Source organism: Schistocerca americana, chromosome 1 (assembly GCF_021461395.2).
Source record: "Schistocerca americana isolate TAMUIC-IGC-003095 chromosome 1, iqSchAmer2.1, whole genome shotgun sequence".
Classification (NCBI taxonomy): domain Eukaryota; kingdom Metazoa; phylum Arthropoda; class Insecta; order Orthoptera; family Acrididae; genus Schistocerca; species Schistocerca americana.
In genome coordinates, this window is record NC_060119.1 from 1086052380 (window position 1) to 1086077645 (window position 25266).

At 42.7% G+C, this 25266-nt stretch overlaps 1 protein-coding gene across 1 annotated transcript in view; it reads right to left on the reverse strand.

The window, feature by feature from the left end:
- LOC124596505 (solute carrier organic anion transporter family member 74D-like) overlaps positions 1 to 25266 on the reverse strand; it is an 84306-nt gene that overhangs the window by 29180 nt on the left and 29860 nt on the right. The window contains exons 4-5 of the mRNA XM_047135670.1: positions 17530 to 17733; positions 8328 to 8516 (exon numbers count right to left, since the gene is read on the reverse strand). Coding sequence (XP_046991626.1) covers positions 8328 to 8516; positions 17530 to 17733 — 393 coding nt within the window. The remainder of the gene's footprint in view (positions 1 to 8327; positions 8517 to 17529; positions 17734 to 25266) is intronic.

Sequence of the window (25266 nt, forward strand, 5' to 3'; positions counted from 1 at the left end):
GGGATCTCAAAAACGTCGGTGTTGAGAATGCTACCTCAACATCGAATGCACCCGTACCATATTTCTATGCACCAGGAATTGCATGGCGACGACTCTGAACGTCGTGTACAGTTCTTCCACTGGGCACAAGAGAAATTACGGGACGATGACAGATTTTTTGCACGCGTTCTATTTAGCGACGAAGCGTCATTCACCAACAGCGGTAACGTAAACCGGCATAATATGCACTACTGGGCAACGGAAATCCACGATGGCTGCGACAAGTGGAACATCAGCGACCTTGGCGGGTTCATGTATGGTGTGACATTATGGGAGGAAGGATAATTGGCTCCCATTTTATTGGCGGGTTAATGTATGGTGTGGCATTATGGGAGGAAGGATAATTGGTCCCCATTATATAGACGGCAATCTAAATGGTGCAATGTATGCTGATTTCCTATGTAATGTTCTACCGATGTTACTACAAGACGTTTCACTGCAGGACAGAATGGCGATGTACTTCTAACATGATGGATGTCCGGTACACAGCTCGCGTGCGGTTGAAGCGGTATTACACAGCATATTTCATGACAGGTGGATTGGTCGTCGAAGCACCATACCATGGCCCGCACATTCACCGGATCTGACGTCCCAGGATTTCTTTCTGTGGGGAAAGTTGAAGTATATCTACTGTCGTCATCCACCGACAACGCCCGACAACATGCGACAGTGCATTGTCAATGCATGTGCGAACATTACGGAAGGCGAACTACTCGCTGTTGAGACGAATGTTGTTACACGTATTGCCAAATGCATTGAGGTTGACGGACATCATTTTGAGCATTTATTGCGTTAATGTGGTATTTACAGGTAATCACGCTAAAACAGCATGCGTTCTCAGAAGTGGTAAGTTCACAAAGGTACTTGTATCACACTGGAACAACCGAAATAAAATGTTCAAACGTATCTAAGTTCTGTATTTTAATTTAGAAAACCTACCTGTTACCAACTGTTCGTCTAAAATAATGAGCCATATGTTTGTGACTGTTACAGCGCCATCTATCACAAAGCGAAGAAAGTGGTCCACTAAAGCATTCATATTTCTTTACGTACTACACGAATATGTAATAAACAATGGGGGTTCCTATTAAAAAAACGCGTTTGCTATCCGTTTGACCTACGGCAGCGCCATGTAGTGGGCCAACCATAGCTCCATATGGTTTCCCCCTTCAAGCTAGACGAGTTTCGTTCTTTGTATCGTTTGACGCTTGTTTCGTGAGATATTTGGCCCCGTCACGATCAATGGACCACCCTGTATATCTTGTATTCTGACTTGTTCCACATCATATTGATAAAATAATCGTAAAAATGATCTACGGAACATAACATAACTAAACTAAACTAAGCCTGGTGACGTTGCGGGCACGTAATGCTCTATGAAAAGTATGTAAGCGCAGCAGACGCGGATGGGGGTCACCCTAGGGAAGATATGGGCCGCAAATGCAGGAATCCACTGAGACAAGCGACTTTATCAAAACATATATTATTATTATTATTATTATTATTATTATGCAGAGCTTCTGAACTAGTAACTCTTGAGTATCTACAGAATGAGGTGGAAAGATAGTGAAACTACAACTAGGCGCTGAATGCATCCACGGATCGCTTCAGACGCTTGTCTGCTCTGCAAAGTAGGACAGATGATGATGTGGTATCTCTGCCAAAAGAGCACAAGGTGGCGCACTCACATGTGTTTCAGAGCATACCGTTCATTGTACAGTGCTGATCATGAAGCTCCACAGCAGACTACTTCTAGATGTTCACTTGTTGACCCAGCGACGTCGTCAGTTACGACTGCAGTGAGCACACGACCATCAGGACTCGACCGGCGGTCAATGAAAACGTCTGGGCTCTGCGGGTGAATTATATATTTGCTACGCTAGGTCGCTGGTCGTCTCCACAAACGTCGTCACCGAGATGAACGGTGGCTCGAATCGCGCAGTGCGCCACGGACGCAGGCTGGTGGGCGCAGTATTATGTTATGGGAAACATTCTCCTGCACTTGCATGGCACCTGTGGTAGTAATCGAAGACACTACGTGATCAAAAGTATCCGGACATCTGGCTGAAAATGACTTACAAGTTCGTAGCACCCTCCATCTGTAATGCTAGAATTCAATATGGAGTTGGCTCACCCTTAGCCTTGATGACAGCTTCCATTCTCGCAGGCATACGTTCATTCAGGTGCTGGAAGATTTCTTGGAGAATGGCAGCCCATTCTTCACGGAATGCTGCAGTGAGGAGAGGTATCGATGTCGGTCGGTGAGACCTGGCACGAAGTCGGCGTTCCACAACATCCCACACATAGGATTCAGGTTAGGACTCTGTACGGGTCAGTCCATTACAGGAATGTTATTGTCGTGTAACCACTCCGCCACTGGAAGTGCATTATGAACATGTGCTCGACCGTGTTGAAAGATGCAATCACTATCTCAGAGCTGCTCTTCAAACGTGGGAAGCAAGACCATGCTTAAAATATCAGTGTAGCACTGTGCTATGATAGTGCCAAGCAAAACAACAAGGGATGCAAGCCCCTCCATGAAAAACACGATCACACCATAACACTACTGCCTCCGAATTTTACTGTTGGCACTACACACTCTGGCAGATGACGTTTACCGGGCATTCGCCATACCCACACCCTGCGATCGGATCACCACATTGTGTACCTTGATTCGCCAGTCCACACAACGCTTTTCCACTATTCAAGCGTCCAACGTTTACGCTCCTTACACTAAGCTAGTCGTCGTTTGGCACTTACTGGCGTAATGTGTGGCTTATGAGCACCCGTTCGACCATGAAATCCAAGTTCTATCACCACCCGCCTAATTGTCATAGTACTTGCAGTGGATCGTGATGCACTTTGGAATTCCTGTGCGATGGTCTGGATAGATGTGTGCGTATTACACATTACGACCCTCTTCAACAGTCGGCGGTCTCTGCCAGTCAATTGACGAGGTCGGCCTGTACGCTTTTACGCTGCACGTGTCCCGCCACGTATCCACTGCACTATCACATAGGAAACAGTGGACCTAGGGATGTCCAGGGGTGTGGAATTCTCGCGTACAAACGTATGACACAAGTGACACCCAATCACCTGACGATGTTCGAAGTCCGTGAGTTCCGCGGAGCGTCCCATTCTCCTCTCTCACGATGTCTAATGATTACTGAGGTCGCAAATACGGAGTACCTGGCAGTATGTGGCAGCACAATTCACCTAATATGAAAAACGTATGTTTTTGGGGGTGTCCGGATACTTTAGATCACATAGTGTAGCTGTGAGCTACCTGCATCCCTTCATGCTTTATGTCTTTCCCCGACAGTGAAGTTATCTTTCAGCAGTATTACTGTCTATGTTTCGGAATCACAATGGTGTTACAGTGGTTCGAGGACCTCTATAGTGAACTCACGTTGATATCTGGGTGACCAAATTCGCCTGATGTAAAACCTATGGAACCCAACTGGCTCGCTATGTGGCGCCATCACCGCGAATTACGTGACCTGTGCATGGAACTGTAATGCTACAAAACTACGAACAAACTGTGCCTGCAATTACCTCTCTACAGACAGATTTCTTCCACATACAGGAACATTGGGCAAAAAACATGTCACTTCCCGGAAACTGTGTCGTCGTTTTCAGCCCGAAGGCTGTAGCTCTCCGTGCTACTCTATTCTGTACAACCCTCTTTAGCACCGAATAATTACTGCAACCTACCTGAACTGTTTACTGTAATCATCTCTCGGTCTCTATCTACGGTTTTTACCCCTCACACTTTCCTCCAGTAGTAAACTTGTGATCCCTTGACGTCTCAGAATGTGTCCTATCAACCTATCCCTTCTTCTCGTCACGTTGTGTTACAACTTTATTTTCTCCCCAGTTCTATTCAGTACCTCCTGACTAGTTACGTTATCTACCTTGTGATCTTCAGCATTCTTCTGTAGCACCACTTTTTAATGGCTTCTATTCTCTTCTTCTCTAAATTCTTTATCATCCATCTTTCACTTCAATATATGGCCAAATTGCATACAAATCCTTTCAGATATGATTTCCTGAAACTTAAATCTATATTTGATGTTAACGAATTTTTCTTCTTCAGAAGCGTTTTTCTTTCTTCTTTTTTTGCCATTCCCAGTTTACATTTTATATCCTCTCTACTTCGCCCATCATCAGTGATTTTACTGCCTAAATAGAAAAACTTAGCTACTACTTTCCTCAAAGTTTTTATACCTTCTCCCAGGAACTAAATTCATTCTCCAAAGTTTTCATTAGTTTCCTTTACTGCTTTCTCAATGTACAGATTAAGTAACGTCGTGGTTAGTCTACAACCCTGCCTCACTCCCTTCTCAACCACTGCTTTTCTTTCATGGTCCGTGACTCTTATAACTGCCCTGAGGTTTCTGTACAAGTTGTAAACAGACTTTCGCTCGCTGTGTTTTACCACTGTTATTTCCAGCATTTCAAAGAGAGATTCCAGTCAACAATGCCAAAGCCTTATCTAATTATCCAAACGCTATAAACGTCCTTTTGTCTTTCCTCAGCCTATCTTCTAAGAGTAGCCGTAGGGTCAGCACTGGCTAACGATAGCAATATCATAAGCGAATCTTATCACTGATATATTTCACTTTCAGTTTTAACTCCACTCTTTAATATTTCTTTTATATCCATCATTGCTCTTTCGGTGTATAGGTCGTATAGTACTACGAAATTCTACATCCCTATCTTACACCCTTTTAATTCAAGCACTTCGTCCTTGGTCTTTCACTTTTATTGATCTCTCTTAACTTTCGTGCGCATTGTGTATTACCCGTCTTTCACTATAGCTTACCCCTATTTTTCTCTGAATTTCGAACGTCCTGCACCATTTTACATTGTCTAAACCTTTTTCCAGGTCGATAAATCCTATGAACGTGTGTCGATTTTTCTTCAGTCTTGCTTCCATTATCAACAGCAACGTCAGAACTGCCTGTGTGATGTCTTTACTTTTCCTAAAGCAAATTGATTGTCATGTAATACATCTTTCTTTTCTTTTCCATTCTTTGTATATTATTTTTGCCAGCAACTTGGATGCATGAGCTGTTAAGCTGATTGTGTGATAAATTTCACACTTGTCGGCTCTTGAAACCGTCGGAATTATGCGAATGATGTTATCAGCAAAATCAGATGATATATCACCAAACTCATTCATACTTGAATAGTCGTTTTCTTGAGGGAAGGGCCCTCTATCCTACATAACGGAATCTATTCGGTGAGAAAGAGAGTCCACAAAAATCTTCAGGTACACCACATACAGCTGAAAGCACTCATTGATGACTATATCCTACATAGCAGGCCATTCGAGGTGTGATTGTGTGCCTGAGTGTTGGTCTAACTAGCAACGAAAGCCTGCAGATCTGTACTGAGCATTTGATCGATAAAATATCTGTCGCTTCTCCGTTGACGACCACTCGAGAACTGAAATCTGTCAGTAGATTAAAAACTAAAGCCCTAAATTTGTTTTCAAATCCTAGAGCGTCCGTGACTTTCATGAGGTACTCATGATCAATCATGTCCGCCCCCGGTAGCTGAATGGTCAGCGTGACGGATTGTCAATCCTCTGGGCCCGGGTTCGATTCACTGACGGGGAAGTTTCTACGCCCGGGGACTGGGTGTTGTGCTGTCCTCATCATCATCCTATCACCCTCATCGACTGCAGGTCGCCGAAGTGGCGTCAAATTGAAAGACCGGCACCCGGCGAACGGTCTGCCCGTCAGGGGACTCTAGCCATACGATTAAATAAAAATAAATAAATGACCAATCATGTCTAATGCCTCTTTGAAGTGTAGTGGTAAGAGCTGTAAAACTACCGTAGGCTACCGTAGACTATCAAAAGTAAGCATAGTCTACGACAGCTTCCCTAGGGCTTAGTCAGTTAAGGTTGTACCCGCATTACCTGTATGTTAGGTGTGTTGCATATCTATCGCGCGTTACGTCACAACAATCGCTTTCTTTACATATGCGATCAGTGTCTCACTAGATTTCCCAAAAATCGAAAGTGGTGAGCCACCTATAAACTGAATGAGAGTATGTAAAGAGCCAGGTTTTGGAATATTCTTGTTCTATGTAGTTATCCCACTGTCTGTTACTTAAAAATAAACAGTATTTATAGCAAAACTGAAATAGTCAACGTTTAAATAAGGTTTTATTCAAACATTGTTAATTTGTAACGTGAAACAACGGGATGTTGTAGTAAAAATAAGGGGAACAATACATATTTATAATATAACGGCAGAAAGCGCAATTTCCTCAACAGGAAGATAAAATAAAACACTGCAAATCAACAATACATCTAACATCGCTTCAATACTTCGTCGAACTTCATAAAACATGTTTCTGTTATTCATAAACACGTTTCACATTTATCAATAATAACAGGAATCTCTTACCTTCGGTCATGATGAACATTCTACTGAATACAAAAAACAACAATTATATGTACATATATATTTGTGCATGTAAAATGTACTTGCTGCAAAAGAAATTGTTTTGGTTACATAAAAGCGCAGAAGTTGCGCTGCCAAATAATTATTATTACTTACAAAACGCAATTCATATTCCGTAAGAATGTAATATATAGAATGAACTAACACTCAATAACGTGTGGTTCTATTTATGTGCAAAACAAAGAGAAGTCGTCCGTTCTCAGTTTCTCTCTTACACTCTCGTTTGTGTTTCTTTCCCTAACAATGCAACCAAAAGCACCGGTAATCCTAACATTTACTATGTCATTTATGTAGTTTTGGTAGAGCGCAACTGCAGTAATGATATTTGTCTGTTTCCTGTATGTCTTTTAATTTTCACGCAATCGTCTTCTGAAAGCCCGGAGGGGCTTATGAATAAACCTGCATACAAGGCGATTAAAAAGTCACGCACCTTAGGACAAAGCTCTACATTGGTTGCTCAAAAGTCTTGACCAATAGGACAAAGTAGTGTTCTGGGATATGACAGTAGCCATCACTCGAGGCAAAAAGTGTAGTAAATGGTTCAAATGGCTCTGAGCACTATGGGACTTAACATCTGTGGTCATCAGTACCCTAGAACTTAGAACTACTTAAACCTAACTAACCTAAGGACATCACACACATCCATGCCCGAGGCAGGTTTCGAACCTGCGACCGTAGCAGTCGCGCGGTTCCAGACTGCGCGCCTAGAACCGCTAGACCACCGCGGCCGGCAAAAAAAAAAAAAAAAAAAAAAAAAAAACGTAGTAAACATGGGCTCTAAAACGCATACCTTAAGAGGCGTGACCACTTATTCAGCTTCGATACTGTGAAACAAATGTCATCTTTAGCAAGCTTCTTGTTTTCCATATTTTGAGACCTGATACTATGGACCAAAACAAGAAAAAATGTCTCGTAGACATGGCCTCTAAAGTATGTACCTGAAAAGCTATGAGCACTTGTTCACCTTCACTGTTGCAAAACACATCTCTTCTACTGAACAAGTGCTCCTGGCTTTTCAGACATGCATCTTGAAACCCATGTTTACATTCCTGCTCCGAATAATCGTTCCTGTCATATCCCTGAACACGACTTTGTCCTATGGCCCAAGACTACTCTACCACCAACACAGACTTTGTCCTGTCGGACATGACCTTTGAATAGCCCTGCATACATAGGTTGCTTCATTGAGCCCCAGTCTGTTGGCTAACACAATCACGCTGTATTTATGAATTCGCAACATTTTTGCCCAGACGACTGTAATAGTATGATACCCATTATACTCCACCTGCGACTTCGACATAAAAAGCAATTTCAAGCAGTTCTGAAGTGACTTAGCATATGGCATAAACTAAAATAAAATCCCAAAATATATCGCGCAGTGTGTTTTGATTTTAATTGTGGCGCGTTAAAGCGCTTCAGAACCATTAAAAATTGATTATGTACCGAAGTCCATCCAATAATACATTGGATATCACACCTCACATGACTGCCTGGGAAAATATCGCTATCATAGTTCCTCTCTACTCACAATATCACTTCTTTAAAAAACATTGAAATGTGAGACAACATAAATATCGCAATGTTTTTGCAATAAATGTATTTTTCACCACTATAGATGAGCTAAAAGATCTCGGAGCCATTACAGGGTTATTAACCATCGAAATAAATGGTAAAAAATGAGTAGGTGCAGTTTATTTTGTTACTCGTTATTCTACAGTCAAGATGTTTCACCGTGCCATTACGAATACAATAAAACTGAGAAACTGATTTAATGTGGTTTATGACGTTACAGTTGAACTCTATACTTACTTGTTGTGATCCTTGATAGCCAGGGGTCCTGCAACAAGTCTTTGGGCAACGGAATGTGGTAAATGGACTCCAGATACTTGTCCCGGAAACCCTCCATGTTGAGAAACGCAGCGACAGCAAACAGAATGGCTAACATCTTGCAGAGCGCCACCGCATTACTAAATACACGACCCAGGGACGGACAGAAAGCTGAAACGGATAAAGTTACGTTGTAATTAAAGAGACATTTTAATTTCATTTTATAATAACATGATTATCAACCATAATAATTATTTATTTACAATCGCACACGTGTGGCTACAGTGCGCACATTTTTGTGTTACACATCCACTCACGTCCGTTTCATACGGAGAGAAGCTATACTGAAATTACATTTCTTTTCATGGACACTGCTTAAACATCAGATCACCTAAGCTGTTAGAAAATCGTAAACGTAATTAATAAAGCGGTTTGGCAGAAGTGGTAACAAGTAAACGGTAGTGTTCTGTTACATATCCACAACAAAGTGAGAAGTATCTGAGTTCTCATTAACTCAATTTTTAATCAAAAGTTTCATTTAGTAGAAAGTGCAGTAACGTGAAAAGCCTTATTAGTTACAGATAACAAATTGTGTATAAATACCACAGCTACAGCTCAATATAGTTGCGAAGGTAAACAATATAACGTGCTCTTAAATTAAGTGCGTTTGTTGAGACCGTTTGGCGAATGTACACATATTCGTGGACGTTCACAGTAACTGTTAGACAACAGTAGTTTTAATCACAAATGTTTTCCTAACCCTCCCTGTCCTGAATCATTCGTTCCACTGAACTTTAATTCGTCTCGTACTATTGAAGCGAATCTAGAGGCCCGATGTACGACTTTCATCTTATACGACGGAGGATAGAATTGGTGGTAGGAACCGCATGGACGTAACGCGAATATAGTTAAAATGTGTAGTGAGACGTGGCTGACTGAACCACTGGCGAGATGTGAGGCATTTATTGCCATATTGGCAGATCTGTTTCTTTTCACCAGTTGGTCTATGTTTTGATCTTTTCGTGAGATATAAACCTCCCACGATATCCAAAATGCTGACCAGTGAACCCTTTGTAATAGCAACTTTTTTTCTGTCTTCTATTGCGCATATATTGGTGGCAAGACCTTTATGCGCCTAAAATTGATGGGCTATCCTTCCCTGATCATAATCCCTCTGACAACGCTTTGTAGGCAGCCTGGAACAAAATCTGACAAATCTGTTGTCCCGTAGCAAATTTCATGGATGTAAGATTTCAAGACATTTAGTTTATTACAACTTAGTACACTGTTTGCTTACTTCCTGCCATTGACAGGGAACATATGTCGGAAATTTTAATGGAATGGAACACATAACAAAGGAGACAACCAGTTTAATATCATCTGCTATGGTTTCGCTAAAAAATGGTGCGAACCTCGTTCGGGAGTGAAAGGTGCACATTTAAGCCAAAGATTTTTGGAGCCAGACTAACTCGTACACAGACGAGTGGAATCCTGCACAACAGGAATTTATGAAGAGAGTACTATGTTAATTCAAAATAAATGGGACGCTATACTTTTTTTACCATCATCCGAACACTCTGGAAAAGACGCGTATAGTGATGTAACGCATGTTGCTATTTTGAATCAAACTTCGCTTAAAAGACGCTGGGAAATATTGTGCCATTGATGGTCGAAGCGATCGGAAGCGGCTGCAGACTGTAAACACGCCTCGCGCGACCCGCAGGCCGAGTTGCCGTGCTCTGTGCAGCATGCACGGCCTACGCTATTTAGGTAAATCCTCATCCGCCCTCTTTTAAGCCAAGTTTGAATCACAATAGCAACATGCGTTACATCATTATACGCGTCTTTTCCAGACCGTTCGAATGATGATAAAAAAAGTATAGCGTCCCATTTAAGAAACATGTACTTGCCTCATTACCTCGGTCAATATAAACGTTGTGATTATTGTGCATGTACCAAAGTATGAGCCCCATAGTCCGCTATGATTCGCCGAAAACCGCATGCCGATACGTGCAATCGCCCCCGGAATAAAGGGGGTGTTACGTCTTACGCGACTCACCCTGTATATGTAAGTGACAGATATAAACTGTATACATGTACTGCTCAAACAGGACGTTATGACTACCTGCCTAATATCCGGCATGTCCATTTTTGCCACGGATAACAGAGGTGCATGGAAACAATGAAGCGTTAGTAGGTCGCTGCAGGGGGTTGGCACCACAGCTACACGCACAAGTCACCTAATTCCCGTAAATTTCGGGGAGGGGGGCAATCAGCACTGGTGCCACGTTTAATCACATACCAGATGCGTTCGACCGGGTTCAGATCTGGGGGGGGGGGGGGAGGGAAGGATGGGGGTCAGCATATCAATTGGAAGTCGCCACTGTGTTTTTCGAACCATTCCATCACACTCTTGGCCTTGTGACAAGGGGCATTATCTCGTTGAAAAATGCCACTGCGTCAGGAAACATGATCGTCATGAAAGGGTTCGATATCTCTTGGCCGTCATGGGGTCTTGCACGATCTCCCCTGGAGCCATGGATGCCCACGCGAACTTCCCCAGAGCATAGTGGAGTCGCCGCAGTACGAGGGGCGTTTGAAAAGTTCGTTCAAAGTCCGAGTGATGGCGCGTATCGAGATTATGTTTAGTTAGTAGCATCTTTGGAAAGAGCTCACACCAAGTTTCAGCCATATTGGTTTATTTCTTTGTGTTTGGCATTCGTGTGAATCAAGGAAGTCGAGTGATTGTCAAAAAATGGACGAAGAAGAATTTCGTGTGGTGATTAAACATTTCTTTATGAAAGGAAAAACGCCTCAGGAGACTAAAGAGAAGCTTGATAAACATTACGGTGACTCTGCACCTTCGATTAGAACAGTTTATAAGTGGTTTCAAAATTTTCAGAGTGGCCATATGGGCACAATTGATGCTGAATGTTCTGGACGCCCTGTGGAGGTTACAACTCCAGAAATCATTGATAAAATCCATGATGTGGTGATGGATGACAGAAGAGTTAAGGTGCCTGAGATTGCTAGTGCTGTGGGCATCTCTAATGAACGGGCACATAATATTTTGTACAAACATTTGGACATGGGAAAGCTATCCGCAAGATGGGTTTCGCGATTGCTCACGCATGAACAAAAACCGAATCGTGTGAAGTGTTGCAAGGATGGTTTGCAGCTGTTCAGAAAGAAACCACAGGACTTTAAGGGTCGTTTTCTCAGTGTAGATGAAACATGGATACATTACTATACTTCTGAGACCAAACAACTATCTAAACAATGGGTTACCAAGGGAGAATCTGCACCAAAAGAGGCGAAGACCAGTCCTTCGGCCGAAAAGATTATGGCGACTGTCTTTTGGGATTCGCAAGGGATAATCCTCATCGACTATCTGGAAGAGGGTAAAACTATTACAGGTGCATATTATTCATCGTTACTGAACCGTTTGAAAACTGGGCTGCAAAGAAATACACAGGCGATTGGACCGCAAAAAAGTCCTTTTCCATCACGACAACGCACCAGCTCATACCTCAGCAATTGTGGTCGCAAATTTAATGGAAATAGGATTCCAACTCGTTTCACATACCCCCTATTCTCCAGACTTGGCTCCCTCGGACTACTATGTGTTCCTCAATTTGAAGAAATGGCTGGAGGAACAAAGATTTTATTCAAACGATGAGGTGATTGCAGCAATTAATAGCTATTTTGCAGCCTTCGACAATTCCTATTATTCGGAAGGGATCAACAAATTAGAACAGCGTTGGACAAAGTGTATAATTCTAAAAGGAGACTATGTCGAAAAATAAAAAAGGTTTACCCCAAACACGTAAGTAGTTTTTATTTTTGCACGGACTTTTCAAACGCCCCTCGTACAAGTGTCAAGGATTGTTCCCCTGAAAGACGAGGATTCGTGAAGAATGTATCGGGATTCAAATGGTTCAAATGGCTCTGAGCACTATGGGACTTAACATCTGAGGTCATCAGTCCCTTAGAACTTAGAACTACTTAAACCTAACTAACCTAAGGACATCACACATCCATGCCCGAGGCAGGATTCGAACCTGCGACCGTAGCAGTCGCGCGGTTCCGGACTGCAGCGCCTAGACCCGCGTGGCCACCGCGGTCGGCTATCGGGATTCATCAAACCATACAACGCTCTGCCACTGCGCAAACGGCCAGTGCCGATGGTCACGTGCTAATATCAGTTACAGTTGCCTGTGTCGTGGTGTTGCCATTGGCACGTGCAAGGGTCGTCGGCTGCGGAGGCCCATCGTTTGGAATGTTTTGGCACTATGCGTTCAGACACACTAGTACTCTACCCAGCGTTAAAGTCTGATGTTAGTTTCGCCACAATTCACCGCCTGCTCTGTTTTACCATTCTGCCCAGCCTACGTCGATCGACATCTGAAATGAGAGCTGGCCGCCCAACCCCCACGACGTCTGGACGTCGTTTCACCTTGGTTTCGCCACGAGTTGAAAACAACTCGCCACAGTAATCCTCGAACAACTACCAAATCGTAGAGTTTTCTAAATGCTCGTGCCGAGCCTCCGGGCCATCACAGTATGTCCTGGGCGGAAAAACTCAGATAGATCGCGCGCCTTCCCCATTCTACACACGATCAGCACGCTCACTGACACTACAAGCACCGTAAGGGTGTCTGAGTAGCAGTCATTGCACGCCAGGTGACGTTGCCATTGCATAGACGGGTTTATATCGATAGTAGTTCGGTGGTCATAGTGTTCTGACTGATTAGTGTACGAGGGCAGTTCAACAAGTAATGCAACACATTTTTTTTCTGAAACAGGGGTTGTTTTATTCAGCATTGAAATACACCAGGTTATTCCCCAATCTTTTAGCTACACAACACTATTTTTCAACTTAATCTCCATTCAATGCTACGGCCTTACGCCACCTTGAAATGAGGGCCTGTATGCCTGCACGGTACCATTCCACTGGTCGATGTCGGAGCCAACGTCGTACTGCATCAATAACTTCTTCATCATCCGCGTAGTGCCTCCCACGGATTGCGTCCTTCATTGGGCCAAACATATGGAAATCCGACGGTGCGAGATCGGGGCTGTAGGGTGCATGAGGAAGAACAGTCCACTGAAGTTTTGTGAGCTCCTCTCGGGTGCGACGACTTGTGTGAGGTCTTACGTTGTCATGAAGATGGAGAAGTTCGTTCAGACTTTTGTGCCTACGAACACGCTGAAGTCGTTTCTTCAATTTCTGAAGAGTATCACAATACACTTCAGAGTTGATCGTTTGACCATGGGGAAGGACATCGAACAGAATAACCCCTTCAGCGTCCCAGAAGACTGTAACCATGACTTTACTGGCTGAGGGTATGGCTTTAAACTTTTTCTTGGTAGGGGAGTGGGTGTGGCGCCACTCCATTGATTGCCGTTTTGTTTCAGGTTCGAAGTGATGAACCCATGTTTCATCGCCTGTAACAATCTTTGACAAGAAATTGTCACCCTCAGCCACATGACGAGCAAGCAATTCCGCACAGATGGCTCTCCTTTGCTCTTTATGGTGTTTGGTTAGACAACGAGGGACCCAGCGGGAACAAACCTTTCAATATCCCAACTTGTGAACAATTGTGACAGCACTACCAACAGAGATGTCAAGTTGAGCACTGAGTTCTTTGATGGTGAACTGTCGATCATCTCGAACGAGTGTGTTCGCACGCTCCGCCATTGCAGGAGTCACAACTGTGCACGGCCGGCCCGCACGCGGGAGATCAGACAGTCTTGCTTGACCTTGCGGCGATGATGACACACGCTTTGCCCAACGACTCACCGTGCTTTTGTACACTGCCAGATCACCGTAGACATTCTGCAAGCGCCTATGAATATCTGAGATGCCCTGGTTTTCCGCCAAAAGAAACTCGATCACTGCCCGTTGTTTGCAACGCACATCCGTTACAGACGCCATTTTAACAGCTCCGTACAGCTCTGCCACCTGTCGGAAGTCAATGAAACTATACGAGACGAAGCGGGAATGTTTGAAAATATTCCACAAGAAATTTCCGGTTTTTTCAACCAAAATTGGCCGAGAAAAAAAATGTGTTGCATTACTTATTGAACTGCCCTCGTACAAACAGGGTGACTTTATAAATTTATGAGGATATGAATAAGACCTTTGTAAATGGCGCATCGCCGTAACAAGTTGATCATGTGATATCGTTTAGTCATAAGCGCCCAGAGGGCTAAAAATATCATTCACTCACACCCAGCTAACGTTACACGATACAATACTGACAAGTGGATGCAATATTTAATGAGCACGTGCCTAATTCGCACATACCTGTTTGCCCTCGGTGCTTATCTTCTCAATGCCGCAACCATCATCTAACATTTAATACTATAATTATTTATTTCATTAGCTGCATGTCGTGGGACATGTGCATCATGAGCACCACAAATATTTAGTAAAGTCCCACGTATATTCTACAAGTAAAAAACGTTAATGAGGGTTGCAGTGTTGACGAACTGTTTTGTTCATCCAACAGACTTAAGTTGCAATTAGTACTTCAGTCAAAGTGGTCTGTTCGAGCACACTGAAACACAGAGTCGTGTTTTTCTGTCATGTTGTTCGTTTACTAACACCTCAGTCACTCAAAAATCAGTGTTCACATAATTATTTCTACTTTGAATAGATGGCACAGTTTCTTGTAGTTCATCCTAATGATGCTACCAATCACATTCATGAGGGTACGTGTAACCGTTTCACGAGACTAGCTGTTGATCTCGCGACACAATATGCGAACGAAAGATACAAACAAAAGTACCTCCGCTTGCGAATTTTAACCGCACACGGTTTATAGGTCTCCCTCTCTCTCAGTTAGTATGTTCACTGAATTATGGTCAAGTCCATTTCTGTTAATTGCGTAACCGTAGCGGTGCGGCTAATTGTTACCTCGACGACACAACATGCGAAAGCGGAAAGTACACTTTTCATAACAACTTGCAAATATTTTTGCAAACGGACTCTGATATATCACATATAACTTCTATGGTGAAGCTTTTAACCGTCTTCGGCAACAGTTGGCGTTTTTCTAATGTTCTCGAGGGAGGCAACCATCTGTTCTGAGGTTTCAGAAAGGTCATTGTCCTTTAAATACCGCAGTACACTATAAATTACTCATTTTCTTCTAGGTGGGCACCGCAGATTCAGAAAATTTGAAGGAAGATATTGTTTCACCAGACAGTATTTCAAATTACTTCATTGTGCACTACCGGTTTCGGGCATGGCCCATTCTCTAGTTGAAGAGACATAGATAATGTGTCCACTTCGCTTGTGACATATTCATTTGAGAATGGGCTGGGTCCGAAATCGGTAGTGCACAATTAAGTAATTTGAAATTCAGCCTTTTCTTCAGACTACAAATTTAGTTGAAGGCAAAAATAACCCAGAGGGAGGTGTCGACTGTTGATTAGCTGGCACGAACATTCGTTGTGTAAGTTGTTTTGGAGACGTGGGAGCTTACGTAATACGTTGATGTCGACGTGCGACTGAACGACGCATTGACTCTGCCAGTTCACAACACTGGTGAGACGTTATGTGTCGTTTATCTTCCTCCAGTTGGTTGGTTTTCCCCATTCACAAACAATTCATGATCTAGCAGTTTTAGTGTGTATAGCAGTAGATTAACATGGCATCAGTTCTGATCAATATAAACAACAAGGAATTTTTAACATTCAGCTTTACATGTTTCCTTTGTCTAGTGCTCTGTTGTTATTGATGACGATATGTTCTTCCAAACACAGAACGCAATTAACTGTTGTAAGTAGGTTGTTTAGGTTATTATGTTGGTTACGCCACGTAGCGCTCTGTATGAAAATCATTGGCCGTGCTGTGTGCAGTCTGTGGCTGGTTGGCATTGTTGTAATATTCGCTATTTTAGTGTTGGGCAGTTAGATGTGAACAGCGCGTAGCGTTGCGCAGTTGGAGGTGAGCCGCCAGCAGTGGTGGATCGGGGGAGAGAGATGGCAGAATTTTAAGAGCGGATTATCTGGACGTGTGTCCATCAGAGACAGTAAATTTGTAAGACTGGATGTCATGAATTGATATATATATATACTATGACTTTTGAACACTATTAAGGTAAATAGATTGTTTGTTCTCTATCAAAATCTTATCTTTCATTTGCTAACTATGCCTATCAGTAGTTAGTGACTTCAGTAGTTAGAATCTTTTATTTAGCTGGCAGTATTGGCGCTCGCTGTGTTGCAGTAGTTCGAGTAACGAAGATTTTTGTGAGGTAAGTGATTCGTGGAAGTTATAGGTTATTGTTAGTCAGGGTCATTCTTTTGTAGAGATTATTGAAAGTCAGATTGCGTTGCGCTAAAAATATTGTGTGTCAGTTTAGTGTCGATCAGAATAAGTAAGGAGCAAAATGTCTGAGTACGTTCAGTTTTGCTCAGCTGTTTGAAAATCAAATAACGTAGAGGTTTATAAGCACAGTAATTCATTAATTTTTCTAAGGGGAGGTTTCACTGTCTTTCTATCAAGTGATAGACCATTTGCTGAGAAGTATTTAATCACAAAGGAGATAGAAAGACGGAAATATTCAGCAAAATTATTCATAGGTTCTCAGTAAATGGTCTGTCACAATCCTCATAGGTGAGGAGTACTGTTTCTGTTTCGCATGGCTCAGGTTACAGCTCTTGTAATAAGAAAAGAAAATAGACAAGATATGGAAGCCGTACATCTGTTCTGAGCCAAAACACTGTATTGCAGACCATTTCCTAGAACAGACCCAGTACCAATAACTACATTTCACTGTTAAATGATTTATCCACAGCCTAGGAAGTCTCTCCATAATGCGACGTTCGCTCTAAGGAGTAGTGCACCCCATTTTAAAACTTCCTCACAGGAGCGGTACGCTTACAAGGAAGTTTGTCTCCTGTGGGCAGTCATCTTACTGATTGAGTTATCTAGGCACGATTCACGAACCACCCTCACATCTTTCATCGTGCAAGTCGACGGTCATCATTAATTGTCACTCGCCCTCACTCAATGAGACGTTGCACAGACGTTGTACTAAGCACCACCACCTCTGCTCCCCTCGTTAGAAAATTATTTCCTTTCCCACCATGATTCGACCAGCAATTGTCGACTGAGCCGCAGTGATTGCAGCACACTATTGGCTCTGCATGTCGCCCGCTGGGTACTTACAAGTGTCCGGTGGCTCCCTGATGACGTAGCGCTTGTTGGAGATCTGCACGCGTGCGCCGTCCGGCGGAGACGTCCTCGCGGCGGCGGTGGCCTCGCTCAGGATGTGGTCCACCCGGTCGCGCACGGCGGCCGCGGGCAGCCGCGCCGGGAACATCACGAGCAGCAGGCCGCACACACACAGCAGCACCGACAGCACCGTCCAGCCTGGCCGACAGCGACCACCGCCAATATTACCCCCCACAGCCATCCAATACTGGAGTCAGGAACATTATCAGCACCAAACCTTATACAGTGAACACAAGGCACAGTGGTCCCAACCTTTTACCTCTACATCTATATACGTATTCCGCAGCCACTCTGCAGTGAGTGGCGGAGAGTACCCTGCAGCAGCACTGCTAGTTGTTTCCTCTCCTGTTCCACTCGCAAACAGAGCGACTTAACAACGACTGACTACGCTTCCGTATGAGCACTTATTTCTAATCTTCGTGGTCCTTATGTGAAACGTATTTTGGCGGCACTAGAATCGCACCTTCAGACTCAGCGTTGCAATATCAAAAGTTTTGGCTGGTTTCATTGCCTAGGGGCTAGGATACGTAGTTCCCGCATTACAGGCCAAATACTGCTGAGTCTACAATATACGATAAGAATTATTATTATTCTCGAATCAGAAACATACAAATTTACAGTAGCCATACACATCAATAAATATGTACATATATATACACAAATTGTATTTATATTACATGTGCCCAGTACTTTGCAACCTCCAAGGCGCTTGGAGTAGCTTGCAGGAGATCAATCTTCGTGCAGGATGTAGAGCACCAAAGGCACTGGAGCATGTGGCTTGTGGTTTGTTCTTGTCCACAATCACAGAACGTATCTTCTGTTATGAAGCCCCATCTCTTCAGGTTGTCTCTGGATCGTCCAACTCCTGATCGTAATCCGTTTAAAGATTTCCACACCAGCCAGCTCTCGTTGTGTCCAGGTGGTAGTTCTTCAGCTTCCGGCGTCTGCAGGTGAGGCGTCGACTTCTTCCATAACTCCAGCCTTGCCTTCTCTAGTGAAATGGTGAGCTTGTCGGATGTTCTCAGGAAGCTCTTTCGTGATCTCAGCCGTTGCTGTGGTGGATTATGTCCGTGCAATGGATGGCCACTGTCCTGTTCCACTTTCAGTCTCTCCTTGTTGGCAGCCACTGTTCTGCGTATCCATGGTGGCGCTATTCCAGCCAGGCAGTAGAGCTTATCAGTTGGGGTAGGTCTTAAGCAACCTGTGATCAACCTGCAGGTTTCGTTGAAAGCCTCCACGAAGATTGCAATGATTTCCGACCAAGATAAGACTTGCAATCGGGCGTACCCTGGGCGTCAGGTTTCTCTGGCGGCTGATCCTTTCACACCAGAAACATCATCTTGGTCCTTTTCAGGACCATAGTTGACCATCATATCGATGAATATAGAAGGTACGATAAGAATACACACATGAATCGAATGGTCGAAGGTTTCTATCACTCGGCAATTGCGAATTTTATAAATGAAAGATTGCAATTAAATAAGATCTGCAGGTACTATCTTAACGACTTTAAATGATGAGTACGATAGTAGAAGTACTTTTGAGTGTGCGGTATATTTCTGCAAAACACTTATTGGTGTCGATGGTCCAATAGATTCCTACTGCACGTAATTAGTCACGAACAACAACATACCTCGCGAGATATTCACTTCCAAACGCCCACTACGTCTTCACTGTAGAAGCCACAGAAATCTCACAAGTGCCCAAGTCGGCACTCCGAAGTTTTTATATCTGCCGCGACCACGCGCAAACTGCTCCACTGTCCAAGTCTTTCCGCCGACCGCGCGTCCGTCGCGCCGTACCGTCGCGGGCGCTCCGTGTCCTGTGTTGTCCTCTCCAGAACTCCCTGTCCTCTCCGGAAACGATGCTCCTCCCCACTTCCATACAGTCTCTCCATTCACGAGCGCTGTGATTGGCTAGAGCGCTCGCGCCATGTCTTCAATCCAACGTACTCTCAAACACATAATGAAACATATTCGAAATACTGGATTTACATTTAAATACTTGAAATTAAATAAATACTCCTACGGCTGGACCATAAACACGCTCTAACGCACATAATTAAATACATAAACAATTAAATAAACATATATCAAAAGAAAAGAAGTAAAACGTAGGCCAGGAGCCTAATGTCTCTGTGCTTTCTAAAACACATTAAATAATTGACCAGTTTCTTCATGAATAGCATATATCGGATATTAACAAAGACATGGATGAATCAATATATTTATAAGCCTGCTGCTACCGTTTTTTCGTGTAACTGTGGAGTACTTATGGCCTGACGCGATCGATAATAACCGGCCAGTTTGACCTCCAATAACTCATGTACTATTCAAGTTACACGCCTGTAATTTATACCAATTTAGGTTTACACTAACAGCTTTCTAAAGACACGGCGAACGGCAAAATCGGATGAAGCGTTTATATTTTGGAAATTCGTTGCTTGGTGTTACTTGTATAATTTACCGTCAGATACTAAACTTTAAACTAATAAAAATATTGAAAATCTGATTACACCATCAGAATCGGCATGCAAATAATATTAATGTACATGTTTCTTTTTGACGTATCATGATTCATCTGGCTACTACTAATTTCTATACGAACTGTGAAATGTCCGCCATCCTTGGCACTCCCGGCGTGTCTCCTTCATCGACACAAAGCACCGTCCTCGTCACAGCGGAATTCCCAGCCACGCGGCTGGACCATGCTCTGGGGCTACCCCTCTCGTCCGGCTAACGTTTGTCACCACGTGTTTGCTCCCGGGCCCCGGCTTTGACGAGTGTCCTGTGCGGACGCCCCAGTTCCGAACATATAGTATTTCCAGGGCGCCACAACTCGCCCGCTACCTCACAAAGTGCTCCTCGAAAACAACGTCGCCTTCCTCCAGTGATCCCATTTGAGTTACCGCAACACTTGCGTTTTGCTCGATCTAACAGCTGGCAAATCTAGCAGTTCGCCTCTGAATTGCTTCGATGTCCTCCTTCAATCTGGCAGGGTGCGAATCCCAAACACTCGAGCAGTACTCAAGAATAGGTCGCCCTAGCGTCCTACATGAGGTCTCCTTTACAGATGAACCACACTTTCCTAAAATTCTCCCTATAAACCGAAGTCGACCATTCGCCATCCCTACCACAGTCTTCATATGCTCGTTCCATTTCATATCGCTTTACAATGTTTCCCACTGATATTTAAACTATGTGACTGTGTCAAGCAGGAGACTTGTAATACTGTATCTACTGATTACAGATTTGTTTTTCCTACTTCTCCGCATTAAGGCGACATTATATATCCTATGCCGCCAATGTTAAATTATCGAATTTTGTGACCCATTATCTTGGAAACACCATCTAACAATTTTCCGTAATTATTGAATGCACCTTTCTCGATACACTGAACTAGAATTATTACTAAAATTATAACGTGGGGCATGTTATTTTTTTTTTTTTTCAAACACTCAATTTTTTGACAGTATTTTGTAAATAAATGAACATAAATACAAAACAACTCAGTATATTTTAATTATTGTAGTTCCATATGTGTTGAATCTCACACTTGGAATGCTGTGAAAATTTCACGCCTCTACCACCAGTATTTTTTTAGAAAATGGGTCATTTATCGCAAAAAATGTAGTTCAGAGATACTGAGTTTTAAAACCTTTTTATTACAAATTCTTATACAGACTTACATTTCTGCGTCTTTTATGCACTACAATTGCCCCAGCCCATAGTCTGTGTCTTTTTCAATGTCACAACAGCCCAGTGATTGTCTCCTCCTTTTCTTTCTTGCTTCTTTTGTCATTTGCTGAGCAGCTAACTCTGCTTCACGTACACGAAGCTCATCCAGTTCTCGTAGTTCTTTAGCTGTGTTCTGTCCAAATCTTACCCCTAACTTCTCCAGAACCTTAAGTCGTACATAGTTCCTACCATTAAAAGTTATTACATCATCAGACACTGTTAACTTTTAGAGTCATAAGACCAGCAAATACATTTTTAGGCACACAGCACCAGACAACATTACTCAAGAACTCATTCACATTCTGGGTCTTCCCATATAAACACAACTTTAGTAGCTCAGGATTTTCCAAACCTCTGTAATTAGGTTTTATTGCCTCCATTACTCCTAAAGCAAGAGAATGTTTATGCGTAAATTCATGCAGGGTGCCAGGAAATTGAGACTATCTATATCTACACCAAATTCAACACAGTTCAGCCCTTGCACCTTTTTCAATGCATCTAAGGCCTTAGAACAGCCTCACATTAGTTTCAAACAATTAATTACCTGAACAATTTGATGAAGTATGAAATGCTTTTTCGTTTTTGCACTTCTCACATTTAATAATTAATTTAGACACAACACCTATTCTAGCTCCAATAATCTAGTAAAGTTTAACTTCACCATCATAAAGACAGAAAGAGACAGTTTCAGAAAGAACCTGTGCAAGGATTTGCACATCAATAATGACGTTGTCCATAATATCATTGCTTTTACCACTGTCACCCGTTTCTAAAGTTACTTTCCTTTTCGATGCACTGGGGGTGTGGTCACGTCAGAAACATTATCCTGGTTTTCTTCACTGCTAGCACACGTGTTTTCAAGTATTTCAGAAGAAAATGCAGGTCTCGCATATCTGTTACCCACAAGTTTGCGTTTCTTGAAGTTACTTTTACGCTTAGTCACTTTATTTACGTATAAAAAGCAATTGAAGTTAGCTTACTACAAAAACAGCCGGTAATCAAACTACTTTCAACGAAAACTAGCATCAGAAACAAAGTACTGATTTGTTTATTCGTAATTCCATCATCTGAGACGTAGCAGTAGGCACAAAACAACGCAATTCACAGCCTTCTAGACTCTGTAGTTCCCAAGATATGACTGCTCAACTATGGCAGTATATGCGTAGCTGTGACATTTGACAGCAAAACAACAACATTTAAAATATTATTTGAAGGTCTCACAATTGTCTGATTTTAATTTATTATATACCAAAACGTTCAGGAAATTCGAAAGTACATTTTGGAGTAGAAGACAGAAAATGTAAAATTTCAACGAATTTCACGTACAATGCCCCATTAAAATGGTTCAAATGGCTCTGAGCATTATGGGACTTAACATCTGAGGTCATCAGTCCACTAGAACTCAGAACTACTTAAACCTAACTAACCCAAGGACATCACACACATAGATGCCCGAGGCAGGATTCGAACCTGCGACCATAGCGGTCGTGCGGTTCCAGACTGAAGCGCCTAGAACTGCTCACCCACACCGGCCGGAAATGTCCCCTTAACTTACTTTTTTCTACACTTAGAGCCTGCTGCCATTCATCACACCAACTAGAAATCTTGTGTAAGTCATATCGTATCATTTTACATTTACTTATTTTCGACATCTTACTGTACACCACAGTATCATCAGCAGACAACCGCAAATTACTCCCAATCCTGTCGGTCAGATCATTTACATATGTGGAAAATAATAGCGGTCGTATCACAATTCGCAATTCACTGAGGCCCTCCTGACGATACCATTGTCTCTGATGAACACTTGTCGTGGGTAACATACTGGATTGTATTAGTTAAGAAGTCCTTGAGCCACTCATGTATCTGTGAACTTATTCCATATGCTCGTACCTTCGTTAACAGTCTGCAGTTGGATACCAGGTCAAATGATTTTTTGGAAATTTAGAAATATAGATTCTGCTTGTTACCTTTCATCCACAGCTCAAATATATCATACGAGAAAAGGAAAACCTGAGTTTCGCACTAGTGATGCTTTCTAAAACCGTGCTGATTCGCGGACATAAGCTTTTAGAGCTCTAGGAAATTTATTATATTCGAACTAACAATGTGTTCTAGAATTCTCCAGCAAACCGATGTTCAGAAAATTGGTGTGTAATTTTTCGGACCAGTCCTTTTACCCTTTTTTACATACAGGAGTCACCTGTACTGTCTTACAGTGGCTAAGGACTTTGCGCTGGTCGAGAGATTCACGATAAATGCAAGCTGATTGAGGGGTGAATGCCATAGGGTACATTGCATAAAACCGAACTGAGATTCCAGCCGGACCTGTCTGCTGACTTTTTTTCAACTGTTTCAGTTGTTTCTCTACGCCAGGGATGTCAGGGATGCAGTATGTAGTCCATAAGGGGCTCTGTACGTTGGTAAAACTACGACAGAATATGTCTGTACAATTCTCCTGCGTTAAAAACCTCTTGGACGTGTAATTTAAAACTTCGCCTTTCGTTATGCTTCATCTGGCACACCAGACTGGTCAACGAGTGACTAGATGGAAGCCTTAGGTCCGCACTGCAATTTTTACAAGACCAAAGTTTTCCAGCGCTCTCGGCCAGATTCTTTGCTAAGGTATGACGGTGGTATTCGTATCCATCGAGCACAACTCTTTTCACAGACGCACGAATCTTCCCTAACTCTTGTATGTCGTCATTTGTACGTTCTCTGTCGTACCGAGAGTGCAAAAACCTTTGCTTCTTCAGCATTTTCTGATTTCGTTGCTAAAACACGGTGGGCCTTTTCCATCCTTAATCCACTTACTAAACACATACTTGTCCAGAGCACCATTTACAATCTGTCTAAAATTTGCCTATAATTCCTCTGCGTCCATCGTGCTAGAACTAAACGACAGCAGTTCATTGTCTAAATGAGATGGTTACAAGTGCTCATTTGCTCTTTTCCAACAGCGTCTAAATGTACAACTACATCTACATGGCTACTCTGAGAATCTAACTCAAGTGCTTGGCAGAGGGTTCATCGAACCACCTTCAACACCAATTTTCTATTATTCCACTCTCGAACACCGGGCGGAAGAAACGAACACCTATATCTTTCCGTGCGAGCTCTGATTTCACACATTTTATTAATGTGATCGTTTCTCGCTACGTAGGTCCGCACCAATAAAATATTTTCGCATTCGGAGGAGTAGTTGGTGACTGAAATCTCGTGATAAGATCCAGTCGCAAGGAGAAACGCCTTTGTTTTAATGATTTCAGCCCCAAATGCTGTGTTATGTCCGTGACACTCTTACCGCTATTTCTTCATAATACAAAACATGCTGTTCTTCTTTGCCTTTTCTCGATGTACCTAATAATCCTATCTGGAAAGGATCCCACACCGCGCAGCAGTACTCCAAAAGAGGACGACAAGCGCATTGTAGGTAATCTCTTTACCAGATGTGTTGCTTCTACAAGTGTTCTGCTAATAGAACGCAGTCTTTGTTTCGCCTTCTCCTCAACATTTTCTATGTGTTCTTTCCTATTTAAGCTGTTCATAATTGTGATTCCTAAGTATTTAATTGCGTTTACGGCCTTTAGATTTGATTGATTTATCGTGTAATCGAAGTTTAACGGACTCCTTTTAGCACTCATGTGAATGACCACATACTTTTTATTATTTACGATTAGCTGCGAATTTTTGCACTACACAGATAGCTTATCTAAGTCGTTATGCAATTTGTTTTGATCTTCCAATCACTTTATTAGAAGATAAAGGACATCATCTGCGAACAACTTATGACCTGCTCAAATTCTCTCCTAAATCGTCTGTAGAGATAAGGGACAGCAGAGGTTCTACTACCTTGGAGAACGCCAGAAATCATTTCTGTTTTACTCAATGACTTTCCGTCAGTTACTACGAACTGTGACATCCCTGACAGGAA